The sequence below is a fragment of the Cervus canadensis genome, chromosome 2, assembly GCF_019320065.1.
Source record: "Cervus canadensis isolate Bull #8, Minnesota chromosome 2, ASM1932006v1, whole genome shotgun sequence".
NCBI classification, from domain to species: Eukaryota; Metazoa; Chordata; class Mammalia; order Artiodactyla; family Cervidae; genus Cervus; species Cervus canadensis.
Genome location: NC_057387.1, coordinates 65,786,179 through 65,799,806, shown reverse-complemented (window position 1 = coordinate 65,799,806; position 13,628 = coordinate 65,786,179). Strand labels below are relative to the sequence as shown.

Genomic DNA, 13,628 nt, shown 5'->3' with positions numbered 1-13,628 from the left:
TTGTCAAGAGAACACACTGGTCATAGCAAACAGCCTCTTCCAACAACACAAGAGAAGACTCTACACATGGACATCACCAAATGGTCAATACCAAAATCAGATTGATTATGTTCTTTGCAGCCGAAGATGGAGAAGCTCTATATAGTCAGTAAAAACAAGACCTGGAGTTAACTGTGGCTCAGATCATGGGGTCCTCATTGCAAAATTCAGGCTTAAATTGAAGAAAGTAGGGAAAAACACTAGGGAATTCAGATATGATCTAAATAAAATCCCTTATGATTATACAGTGGTAGTGACAAATAGATTCCAGGGATTAGATCCGATAGACAGAGTGCCTGAAGAACTATGGACAGAGGTGTGTAACATTGTACAGGAGGTGGAGACCAAAATCATCCCAAAGAAAAGGAAATGCAAGAAAGCAAAGTGGTTGTCTGAGAGGGCTTTACAAATAGCTGAGAAAAGAAGAGAAGTGAAAAGCAAGGGAGAAAGGGAACGATATACCCAACTACATGCAGAGTCCCAGAGAATAGCAAAGAGCGATATGAAGGCCCTCTTAAGCGAACAATGCAAAGAAATAAGAGAAAACAATAGAATGGGAAAGGTAGAGATCTTTCAAGAAAATTGGAGATATTAAGGATACATTTCATGCAAGGATGGGCATGATAAAGGACAGAAACGGTAAGGACCTAACAGAGGCAGAAGAGATTAAGAAGCGGTGTCAAGAATACATAGAACTATACAAGAAAGGCCTCAGTGATCCAGATAACCATGATGGTGTAGTCACTCATCTAGAGGCAGACACCCTGGAGTGTGAAGTCAAGTGGGCCTTGGGAAGCATTACTAGAAACAAAGCTAGTGGAGGTGATGGAATTCCAGCTGAACTATTTCAAATCCTATAAGATTGTGCTGTTAAAGTGTTGCACTCAATATGCTAGCAAATTTGGAAAACTCAGCAGTGGCCACAAGACTGGAAAAGGTCAGTTTTCATCCCAATCTCAAAGAAGGGTAATGCCAAAGAATGTTCAAACTATCTTACATTTATGCTCATTTCACATGCCAATAAAGTTATGCTTAAAATCCTTCAAGCTAGGTTTCAACAGTACGTGAACGAGAACTTCCAGATGCTCCAGACAACTTCCAGATGGGTTTAGAAAAGGCAGAACAACCAGAGATCAAATTGTTAACATTCACTGGGTCCTACAGAAAGCAAGGGAATTCCAGGAAAACATGCATTTCTTCTTCATTGACTACATTAAAGACTTAGGCTGTGTGTGTCACAACAAACTGTGGAACATTCTTAAAGAGACAGGAATACCAGACCACCTTACCTGTCTCCTAAGAAGCTTGTATGTGGGTCACGAAGCAACAGTTAGAACTGGACATGGAACAATGGACTGGTTCAAAATTGGGAAAGGAGTACGACAAGGCTGTCTATTGTCACCCTGCTTATTTAACTTATATACAGAGTACATCAAGCAAAATGCTGGGCTGGATGAATCACAAGCTGGAATAAAGGTTTCCAGGAGAAATATCTATAACCTCACATATGCAGATGATACCACTCTAATGGCAGAAAATGAAGAGAAACTAAAGAGCCTCTTGATGAGGGTGAAAGAGAAGACTGAAAAAGCTGGCTTGAAACTCAACATTCAAAAAAACTAAGATCCAGTCCCATCGCTCCATAGCAAATAAAAGGGGAAAAAGTGGAAGCAGTGGTAGATTTTATTTTCTTGGGCTCCAAAATCACTATGGACAGTGACTGCAGCCATGAAACTAGAGATGGAGGGGTTAGAGCTGGAGCCCAGTGCGAGGCAGGACTTTCTCTCTGCTGAGTGGCTATCAATGTCCAATCAGGGGTGGGGTCTGAGCCCCAGCTGCTGGAGCTGACACCCTGAGGCTTGAGCCCAAGCTGGGCCTGTTCCCTTTCAGTCTGTCTTCCCCTCTGTCTGCACTGGGACCTTTGCCCTAGAGTGGGGAAGTGCTGAGGTAAGTGGGGCTTGTGAGGGCTCTCTGCTCACATTGTCTGCAGACGGAGGTCCCAGCTAGCTCTGACACACTGCCTGTGAAGGCACCTATGACTGTTTTCTTTTTTTGGCTCAGACACAACCTGATGTGCAAGTCCCCCTTTGTCCCTCACAGCACGTCACTGTCCTCAGCCTCCACCGTTCCCACCCTTTTGTTGAACCACATCACTGGGCTACATGGACACTTGGCACATGATTGAGGATAAGCTGTGGTGGAGCCTCTGCTGTCTGAGACCTGAGAGCTACTTGAGATGTATTGCTTGAGTAAGTTCAGTAGTGGCCGCCACCCTCTCACCCAGGGTATGCCCAGGGACTAGGTCATCTCTGCACACCACAGTCGAGTCTTCTACCCACTCATTGCTGCTCCAGATCCAAAGATACATTTGGAATGAGAAGGACCAAAGCCTTTGCTCAGCTTGTGTGCATGCTAAGGAAGTTATGGGAAACCCAGTAGCCACTAGAGCATATCTCTCTCCACCCTGCCTCAGGGGCAAGCTAGCATGAGTGCTCCTCACAGCTCTAGTCCAGGCTTCCCACAGCCATCCTGTTACCCCAGCAGTCCTGCAACCAGCAAAGAGGGCTTGTCTCCTCTGTATAGAAACCCAGGACAGGGGTGCTCAATCTGTGGTCCTCATTGCTTATTTCACAGGAGTGTCCACCTGTGTGATCTTTCTTGTCCTCTGAGGTCCGCTCCCAGGAGCACACGACCTGCCCTGATTGCCTTTTTTCCCCCTTCCTACCCAATTATGTGTGTATCTTAACAGCCTTGGAGTCTTTCTACCAATTTCCAGTGAAAATTGTCCCACATGTACATATATTTTGATGTGTTTGTTGGGGGAGGTGAGCTTCATGTCCTCTTACTCTGCCATACTGATTGATCCTTTTTGGTAGCTTTTTTTTTATTAAAAAAAAAAAAACCTAAACAAAGACTTTATTTGTCCTCTTTATTTTCACTTCCATAGAAAAATCTTTAATCTAACAACGAACCCCAGGCTATCTTTTTCTGGTAGGCAAAGACAATAGGACTTCTTATATGTCAAGAAACTATTTGGTGAAATACTTAATAATTGTTCCTTCTTTATAATTTGCTTATAAAAAGAAAAGGTAATATGTTACTTAGATTTATCTAGGTTCTAATTCTAATTGGTAAACAGTAACATGAACCTTATTCAGTTCAGTTGCTCAGTTGTGTCTGACTCTTTATGACCCCATGGACTGCAGCACACCAGGCCTCCCTGTCCATCATCAACTCCCAGAGCTTACTCAAACTCATGTCCATCGAGTCGGTGATGCCATCCAACCATCTCATCTTCTGTCATCCCTTCTCCTCCTGCCTTCAATCTTTCCCAGCATCAGGGTCTTTTCTTTTCAAATGAGTCAGTTCTTCACATCAGGTTGCCAAAGTATTGGAGTTTCAGCTTCAACATCAGTCCTTCCAGTGGATATTCAGGACTGATTTCCTTTAGGATGGACTGGTTTGATCTCCTTGCTGTCCAAGGGACTCTTAAGAGTCTTCTCCAACACCACAATTCAAAAGCATCAATTCTTTGGTGTTCAGCTTTCTTTATAGTCCAACTCTCATATCCATACATTATTACTGGAAAAACCATAGCTTTGACTTGATGGACCTTTGTCAGCAAAGTAATGTCTCTGCTTTTTAATATGCAGTCTAGGTCAGTCATAGCTTTTCTTCCAAGGAGCAAGCATCTTTTAATTTCATGGCTGCAGTCACCATCTGCAGTGATTTAGGAGCCCAAGAAAATAAAGTCTGTCACTGTTTTCATTGTTTCCCTATCTATTTGCCATGAAGTGATGGGACTGGATGCCATGATATTAGTTTTCTTTATGTTGAGTTTTAAACCAGCTTTCTCACTCTCCTTTTTCACTTTTATCAAGAGTCCCTAACTCTAATTAGTAAATAATATTGTGAATCTAATTAGCTGCTTAATAAAATTTCAAAAGTAAAAATGATTAAAAAGCAACAACTATAAGGGTTTTTCTTTCTTTTGTATAATTTTATCTATCTAAGTAATTTAGAGACTTGCCTTTGAATAAACTGCTTTGTGTTTATTTTTCATTGCATCTCCTACCCAATGAGTTCTGGTGAGGTATACTCCCACCAGAAAAGACAGTAATCAATAATAAGAAGGATTTTGGAATGATTAATGTTAAAAATGTGACATTGACTTAGTCATGTAAATAGTAAAAGTTAAATATCTTCTATACCTGTTCTTACTCACCTGCAAGTCCTAAAAGAATGTAGGCCATAATGAACAGCATGAAGATCATGCAGCACAGCACATCTGTACAACTCCTAAAGATGAAGAGGAACAGTGAATTAAAAGGATCCTGAGAAGACTCACATAGCATCCGTTTTCCTCCCTCTTATGGACTAAACGTGTCTCCCCCAAGTCCTTGTGTTGAAACCTAATCCCCAAGGTGATGGTATTAGAAGGCGGGCAGGGGGCAGGGGAAGAATTAAAAGGGATACAAATGACTAATGTTTACTGCAAAAAAATACATAGAAGACATAAAAAAATAATTGGGCTTCCCTGGTGGCTTAGACGGTAAAGAATCTGCCTGCAATTTAGGTCACCTGGGTTTAATCCCTGGGTTGGGAATATTCCCTGGAGAAGGAAATGGCAACCCACTCCATTATTCTTGCCTGAAAAGTCCCATGGACAGAGGAGCCAGCCAGACAACAGTCCATGGGATTGCAAAGAGTCAGACACAACTGAATAACTGAACACACAAAAGATAATAACAACAGTGATATGCCTTTTTTATATTTAATAGTTCTCAAAGGTAGATCAGATGTATTTATGCAAAGACTTAAACAGCAGAGAGTGGTTATGGCTCTGTGATTAAAGAAGTTCCTCCAAAGTTGTCAGCATTTATTCTCTTGATTCTTTATTTGTAAAATTTTTTAGAAGTTAGAGTACACTAACATCAAAAATTCTTTTATTTGAAATTATAATTTAAGCTATTTGATTTTATAATTTTCTCCTTCATGCTTCCCAGTACATGACATAATAAAAAAAAAAAAATAGCCATTTCCACTCCTCTCTCTCTCCATTATCTTTCTACGTGCACATATAAAGGGTACTCTGATTAAATAAAGGATTGACTACATAAGCTTTCTATGAGGAACAGAGTTGCAACTATTCAAACAACAATGTCTATAATGCATTATGAAATGAAGTGCTCTAAACTGTAATTTTCCAGCTATTCTATAAGCTGGATATTGTGAAATGAGATTTAGAGAAAATTTGGCTCAGAGAGACAAATTTCTAAGGATCACAAGTCAAACCAGTATCCAGTAGGGAAACTCAGGTTTTCATCTAAAGTATTTCCTATTTCGAATATTAAATTTTGTTCAGCATGTAAGGGGTCTAGAAGGTCAAAACTTGTCTTAAAAGTAAGAAAAAATACAATCATTGTTGAAACTTAATGAAGACTCTATTAGGAAAGAGATAGATCAATGTATTTGACAGGATTAAAAGATGCACATGAGAATTTTCATGGCAAAAACTTCTTGTTCTAGGGGTTAGATGGATATGTTCCAATCTTTTAGCATAGACAGGATGAAGTTACGTTCTATTTTCAGTGGTGGTAATATCAATAATAATGAATAATAATTGTACAGTAACAGACACATACTACCTTGTACATTGATAAAGCCCTGTTATACTTTTACTGCTTTCACTTACACAAGTTTGTGAGTTTCCTACCTTTGGGATTTTCAGGGTAGTGAGGTAAGTTGCCTTATATAAGGTCTATGAGAGAGCAGTTGCAGAGGCAGACAAACATCTAAGTCTCCTCTGCCCAATCTTTTTCACTTAGTCGTTATCCTAATATGATTACAACTTTCTAGAAAGACTCCAATTAGCCATACTGAAAACTCCACACACATCTTTATTACTCCACCTCACAACAGGAAATGGATCCATCATAGAGAAAGCTAATCGTGGTCAATTCAGAAAAAAACCATTACTTGTTTAAATCCAATTTCAACCCAGGAACTATGAGAATAATAAAAAGAGGAAAAAAAAGATAATCTAGATTTCTCTGTTAAACAATCACTGAAGGCAAAACCTGCTAGAGGGTGAGGAAAGGATCTGGTTTATTTGCATTTTGACACATCCTACTCAAGATCAGTTCTCATCCTCCCAGGGCAGTTGCTAAATACCATGACACCTAAGAAGGCATGCCTGCAGGCAAAGAACTAAGGAAGAGAAAACTAGAACACTGATAAGCTTTCACTAGAAGTCTTGAAGTTGTCAAAGCCCTTGTGTGTAATCACAACTACCAAGGAGAGAGTCAGAAGCGCCAGCCAGGTTGGCCTGTGTCCTGTAATATTATATGTATGATATGTTTGTATCTACATGGTTACATCATAGATAATATACATTATGATGCATGTTTATAATGACTATTATATAGCATTATAATGTTTCCTATTTATATTATGTAGTCAGCACAGGAAGAGGTAAACATAGTTGAAAGATGAGTAAAAGAAACTTACCAATTAAAAAAAAATAAGGCACAAGGAAAGAAGCAGAGCCCAAAAGGAAATTTCTAAGAAATAAAACCCACAGTGCTTGGCTACTGGTCCTGATGAATGGCGTCAATCACAGTTTTGGTCTATAGGGGGTTTTATAACAACAACAAGGGGGGTTTATACTACGATTTCTCTTTCGTTTTTGTACCAAGAACATGTCACAGCACCAGGGGCTACTGTGCTCCCACACAACACTCTCTATCCGCTCTCCTAGCAGTCTAGTCTCTCACCAGAGAGGGATAACAGTTCTCAGTAATTCACACCCTGAGATGTCTGGGGATTCTATTCTGGGACCAGGCAAGATAATGTATTCAAATCTACTTTCCTTTTCTGGACCACTGCCTTAGAGAAACAGCAGACCATACCACACACCATGGCCAGACTGGTTAATTTCATAGTATTTAAACATGGAAGAACATTGAACAAAGTGGAACAGTTTGAAGAATTCAAGAGTTTCAAAAAGTAGGAAAGTTTTTCTAAATTAAAAATTCTTATTTCTGAATTTGTTCCTCTAGTGATTTCATTCCCTTCGTTGTTCACATTTTTTTTTCTTTTAAAATTAGGGGTGTGTGTGTGTGAGAGAGAGACATCTATTTCTTTTCACTTCTTATTTCTCTTCATATTCCCTGCTGGAAAAAAGTCACTGCTTAGAAAATTATTGGAAAATTGAATATAAAACATATAAAATATTGCTTAGGCACCATTTTTGGGAGTCAGCAACACAGCAGAAGCTTAATTCAAATTTTAGAAGTTATAAAGTGTCATCATTGTTTCTTTCTTTGATTTCAAGGCATCTTTACAATCCCAATGTTCTGTGAAAAATGAGTTTGTTTTTTTTTTTTTAAAAAAAAACCAAGTACTTAGTTCAGATAATTTTGAAGACTCAAGGTAGGTATTGAGGTAACTGGGTGATACAAGCTCGTGGTTTAAAATCATTCTGAATCATATTCTAGTTAGAGGTCTGTCATAGCTGTACATTTTCCTCAGTTGGGTTCACTTTTACTTTTACAGTAAGTATAAAATAAGGACCAATGTACTAATCTAAAAATGGATTACATCCCACTGGATCCTAGAAAGAAGATAGAAAGAATAGTTTATAGAGAAATATACCTCAACCATCTCCCTTACCCTCCTTCTAAATCAAAGTCCAGTTTTTTCAAAAACAAGTTGCTCACACTCAGAGTTATTCAAAATACTCCTGGCATAAAAGAATTTTCAAAAGTTAAACTACAGATGTACCATTGCTATCTTATATGTATTTTTCCAAACTACAGTTAAGAATAGGATCCCAGTTCTATACTCATTTGTAGACCTCCCTTTCCTTCCTAATTCTAACCTACAAGTATAGAATGCCTATAGTCACCTCAACTTAAACTCTTGGGCATTTCCTTTGACTTTCTCTTTTTCTTAGCTGATCTTTTTTTTACATTCAATTAATAAGTTCTCTTGACTCCTTCTTTCTGATGTGTCTTTCATCCACGCCTTCCTTTCTATTCCTGTTGCCTGGATTCAGTCCACGTTCTCTCATTCTCTCTTCTGACTGCTGCTGTGGTCCCTTTATTGGGCTCCTGCATGTAGTCTCTGCCTGATCCAATTCATTCTGCACATCACTGACATCACTGAGAGCAAACAAAGTCACTGTATTATTTTAAAAATTGCAACACTTCTCCACTGCTTGTTTAATGATTTCCAAATGTCTTAGCTTTATGTTTAAGAAAATACAATTCCAATCCTAGTTCAAGCCCCAGACTACCTTTCTAGTTTTTCTCCCCCTATTCATCTCCTGTGCTTCAACCAACTTGGACTTTTTCATTCACTGCATACATAATGAACTCTCCCTTGACAACATTCAGGGTTCTCTGCTCATGGTTGCTTTAAGACTCATTCTACTAGGATACATTATGTCCCAATTTGCATGAAATAGCCAGGATTTATACCTATTATCCTGGAATAACAATCAACAATGCTCACTTTTACTATCAAAAGCACTCCAGTCTGGATCTCTACCCCATCTATTAAAATCCCATTCTTCATATAGTAGGATTCCCTTCATTTTCTGGGGCTGAATAACTTTCCATTGTATGTATATGCCATACTTTTTTAACCCGTTCATCTGTCAATGAACATTTAATTATTTCCATATCTTGACTGTTGTGAGTTATGTTGCAGTGAACATTCAGATACCTATTTGAGATCCTGATTTCAATTCTTTTGGACAACATGCAGTGAACTTGCAGATACACATTTGAGGTTCTGATTTCAACTCTTTTGGACAACATAAATAAACCGAGAGGACAGGACCTTATGCTAAGTGAAATAAGCCAACCACTGAGAGACAAATAACTGTAGAATTCCACTAATTTGAGATGTCTAAAATAGTCAAATTCATAGAAACAGAAAGTAGAATGATGGCTGCCAGGGGCAGGGGTGAGGGGCAAATGGGGAGTTCTTATTCAATGGTTTTATGTTTTGATTATGCAAGATGAGTAAGTTCCAAAGGTCTGTAGTACATTGTGTATATATTTTTAACATCACTGTATTGGGTACTTAATATTCTGTTAAGAGGGTAGGTCTTACATTAAGTGTTCTTACCACAATTAGAAAAATAAAACAGCATGGAAGACATAATAATCACTGCAAGGTTTCAGTATACAGGAATGTATTTGTTCAAGGTCATGTGTTATTGAATTTAAAATTTTGCTATGAACAAGCTTAATATGGGTATTAAATAAGTGATTTTAAATGCAAAAATTTGTTTCAGCTAAGAAAATTAAAACCCCAACTTTCAAATAAGTTAAAATGTCACCTTCATGCAGTTTTCAGCTAAGAGATCCTTCTCAGCTCTGTAGACTCACACTTTGTACGTCTTTAAGGCAATTATCTTTTAACTATTATAATCTAGTGCCTGCATGCTTTCACTCAGTCATGTCTGACTCTTTGTGGCACCATGGACTATAGTCCGCCAGGCTCCTCTGGCCAAGGAATTCTCCAGATAAGAACACTGGAATGGGTAGCCATTTCTTTCTCCAAGGGATCTTCCCAACCCAGGGATCAAACCCACATCTACTGAGTATCCTGCACTTCAGGTGGATTCTTTACTGCTGAGACATCAGGGAAGCCAATTATAATCTAGATGGGGGTGCAAACTACAGCCCATTGGCCAAATCTGGCCTGCTGCCAGCTTTTGTAAAGCTTTTTGTGAGCTAAGAATGGTTTTTGCTTTTAAAAAATAGTTTTAAAAATCAAGAGTATTTTGTGTTATAAGAATTATACAAAATTCAAATCTCAGTGTCCATAAATACAGATTTTTTGAAAATAGCTACATGCACATATATATATATATAATATATATATATAAAATCTATGCCTACTTTTGTGCCACAATGGCTGAGGAGTCACAACAGAAACCATCCGGCCTGCGCAGCCTAAAATTTACTACCTAGATTTTTATAGAAAATGTTTGCTGACCCCTGATCTAGGCCATAATGTCCTTTTACAGCACCAGTTAAGCACAGAGTGGTGTGCTACAGACAGATTGCAATCTATGTCCTATGAATGATTAGTAAGACACACCTGTAACTGACAGGCTAATACATCATAAGCAGGCTCTGGTGAAACTCAAAGTGCTGTATTTCAAATTTCAGATCTTCTTTTCTGGAAGGGGATAAGGCCTATATAGTGAATATGTGTCTAAGGATTTAATTTTTGGGTTAAGCTTTAGTCTGCTACCTAGACATTTCAATCTCCAATAAAATAAATCATAAAAAAATTAAATTCAATTCAGAGGTAATAAAAGAGTTTTGTTTAAGTTTACACTTCAGTTCCACACTAGTTCTTCTTTCCTACAACTGTCATTCTGCCTCTTTTTTTCAGGGACAGCTTTCTATCTTCATTCAGAAACTGATTCATTTACTAGTTTTCTTTGTGACAGCTGAAATTTCAATGATATCAACCATCCTGAAAGGTCATTAATACCAAGCATTAGAGCAAGAATGGAGGTCTTAAAAGTCATTTTTCTCTGACAGATCATCCATTCATGCCTAATGAGTCAGGTTAGGGACTGTCCACTGCCCATGAATTCAGTCTGAATTCTGAAACCTGACATGGCTGCATTGATAATCCACAGTTTAGAAGCACTTCTCCTCTGTGGTTCAGTTGGCACCTGCATGATGCCATTAAGTCATCCATTACCTCTCAGTTTCTTACTGCAGAAGTCTGTTCCAGAAAATTGAACAGTTGCTTCACTTCCCACAGGCTTTATTAAAAGACAGTTAATTTGGGGGCCATTCTCTAAGCTCCACCGAGATACTTGGCAAACTGCAGAATGTGGCTTGAATTAAATCAAGCTAAATGATGCTTAGTCAGCAGACTCAAAACATTTGGGAAGCTATGTGAGGTACAGTTCTGTGTAAGTTAAAAAATTCTTCTATTCTTCCACTCTTCGCTATTAATGGAGAATCTAGTGATTGGTGATAAGAGCATTTTCTAAGAGTTGTGTTTGAAGGAGTTAACTGTAACCTTCCCCTTTCCCTCCGGCTTCTCTTTTTTCCCAGACATACTGTCTAAAAGTTCTCTACTGTTCTGTTCCCACAGCTTTAGAAAATACCATATATACCATTTGGGTGTGTGTGAAAGTTGAGGTTTTAGAAATAAGCAAATTACACCAGCCATTTCTACAAGCATGATAAAAGGTTAAAAATTATCTTGAAGAATTACACTGTTAAATAATCAGAAAATAGGAAGGCACAACGAGCTTTTAATCACATGAACTCATATTTTCAGGTGTTCAAACTAAATACAAGTGTTTTCATTTTCTTAAAAAAAATTTAAGAATGACTTTACAGTTATATTTACTTTAAATGATAATTTTGACACCCAATCATTGAGAAGAGAGTGTTAGTTTTATGGGACTATCATTTTTTAGTACATGTTAAACTGTTGCTGAAAATGAAATATACCAAATAGCATAACACCCTAAGAAATCATACAATGATACTGGTAATTTCTTTTGAATTGATTAGAATATTTAAGATGATATTTCAGTATTGTACCTGCATTATTTAGTTCTTTTGGATAACCGAATCTTAAAAGCTTCCCCTATCCTCTATTTCTCCTATATTGTTTGCACTTGGGTTTCCAATGTCTTTAGACAGTAGCTTTAACTGGTTATAATTTATATTTTCTATCTGTAAAAGGGAAATAAAACTTCATTTTTAAATACAGAAGTTTAAGTGATGTCTATATAAATGTCTCTTTTGTTTAAAATGGAATAAGGTCAGACAAAATTGATCTTACTATATTATTCATCATCTTTGTAAGAACTGCATTATAGTTAAGAATGTGTCAGTGAGAGGAAACCACATAGAAAATTGCTAGTAAAGTGAACACTAGATCATAGTTATTGCCCACGGTACAACTGATATCATCAAAGAGGTCCTAGGAGAACCAGCTTAGAACAGCCTTGGGAATTGGTCCAAAAGTTTATAGACACTCTGTAACAGTTTGGAGGAGGAAATGGTTACCCACTCCAGTATACTTGCCTGGGAAATCCCATGGACAGAGGAGCCTGGCAGGCTACAGTCCATGGGGTCACAAAAGAGTCGGACACGACTTAGTGACTGAGAACGCACATATATCAGTTCAAAATGCTCTTTAATCTTCTTGGAATAGGTTAGCATCCTTCTACACAGAAACACAGAGTAGGTGCTCAAGAATATTTGTTTAAACAGTGAACTTCTGAAAGTTCTCATGACTGGGATAGCTACAAAAATTCTGCTATTAAAATTTTTTAAACAGTCATACTTCCTTAAATAATATGATAAACAGTTAATATTTTTAGTAATCAAAGACCTACATCTTAAAATGAAAAGATTACTATTTGTCACCCAAAATTTTAATAATGAAAAAAGGTACCTACAGATGATGGTCACATCAGAAAATTATGTGCCCTCTAGTAATTTCTTTTCTAGTAATTTATAGCATGGAAACATGTATTGAAGAAGCAAGAATTAATTTGTAAGGATTTAAAACACTGTTTAAACTAAAGAAAATTTGGAAATAATTTTTAGAATAATAATTACATGAAAACATGGTCATAACATATTGAGAAAAATAGGTTATAAAACATATGTGTAATATATGTATAGATATACAAACATATATGTAAATGCTTAATAATATAAAAAAGGATACAATAAAAGACTAGCAGCCACTATCTCAAGGTGGTATGATTTTACATGATTTTGTTTTTCTTCCTTTGCTTTTTCTCTTTTTTTCAAAACTGTCACAATGAGCACAAATTGCATTTATAATAGAAACAAAAATCTAAGACACATAGATTGTATTTGAGAATTATAAATAGATTGCTGACTTATTTTATTATACAAATTTCTTTCTGATCCCCTCAAAATAAGCTTAAAAACTGATCTTCTGCTCTTTAACTTTTTTCTTAATCATTATTGACTAAAATTCAAAACACATTTTTATTGCCTTTAAGCAAAAATGGTTACTAAAAAAGTCTGTGACAGACTGTCTTCTGATTAATCTTTCTTATTGCTCAAACATTTCTAAATGGGGATGGAATTGAAAACACACATCCATAAATGCCTCAATAAACTTCTTACAGATCAGACCTTTGTTTCACAGTAATGAACATCTCACCAACTTTATAAGACACAGACCCCTGCTTCTTGTTTGAATCACTGCATATATGAAAACAGAGTTGGCCTTTTAACCTTCACTCATCAAGTCTCTCTGATTTGATGGTATGTCTCTCTTTTGTCATTTTCTTTATATCTATTTAGCAAATCTGGATAATAAAAATCCTTTTTTATTTTCCTTAAAATAATATGTATTCAGTGGTGATCTTGGAGCTTTGCCTCTGCTTAGAATGTTTATTAGCTATCTATACTAATTTTAAGCAGGTTGTCCTATAGTTACCCTAGTGCTTTTGGAACATGAAATGAAAATTTAGTTTTGGAAATTAATTTAGCAAGGCAATTACCTCCGTCAAAAAACATTTTATACTTATAATCATTCAAGTG

At 37.0% G+C, this 13,628-nt stretch overlaps 1 protein-coding gene across 2 annotated transcripts in view; it reads right to left on the bottom strand.

Moving 5' to 3' along the window:
- The window catches only part of SLC44A5 (solute carrier family 44 member 5), a 429,650-nt gene that overhangs the window by 106,101 nt on the left and 309,921 nt on the right, over positions 1-13,628 (bottom strand). For both annotated transcript variants that reach the window (XM_043460948.1, XM_043460949.1), the window contains one exon: positions 4,265-4,338. In XM_043460948.1, coding sequence (XP_043316883.1) covers positions 4,265-4,338 — 74 coding nt within the window. The remainder of the gene's footprint in view (positions 1-4,264; positions 4,339-13,628) is intronic.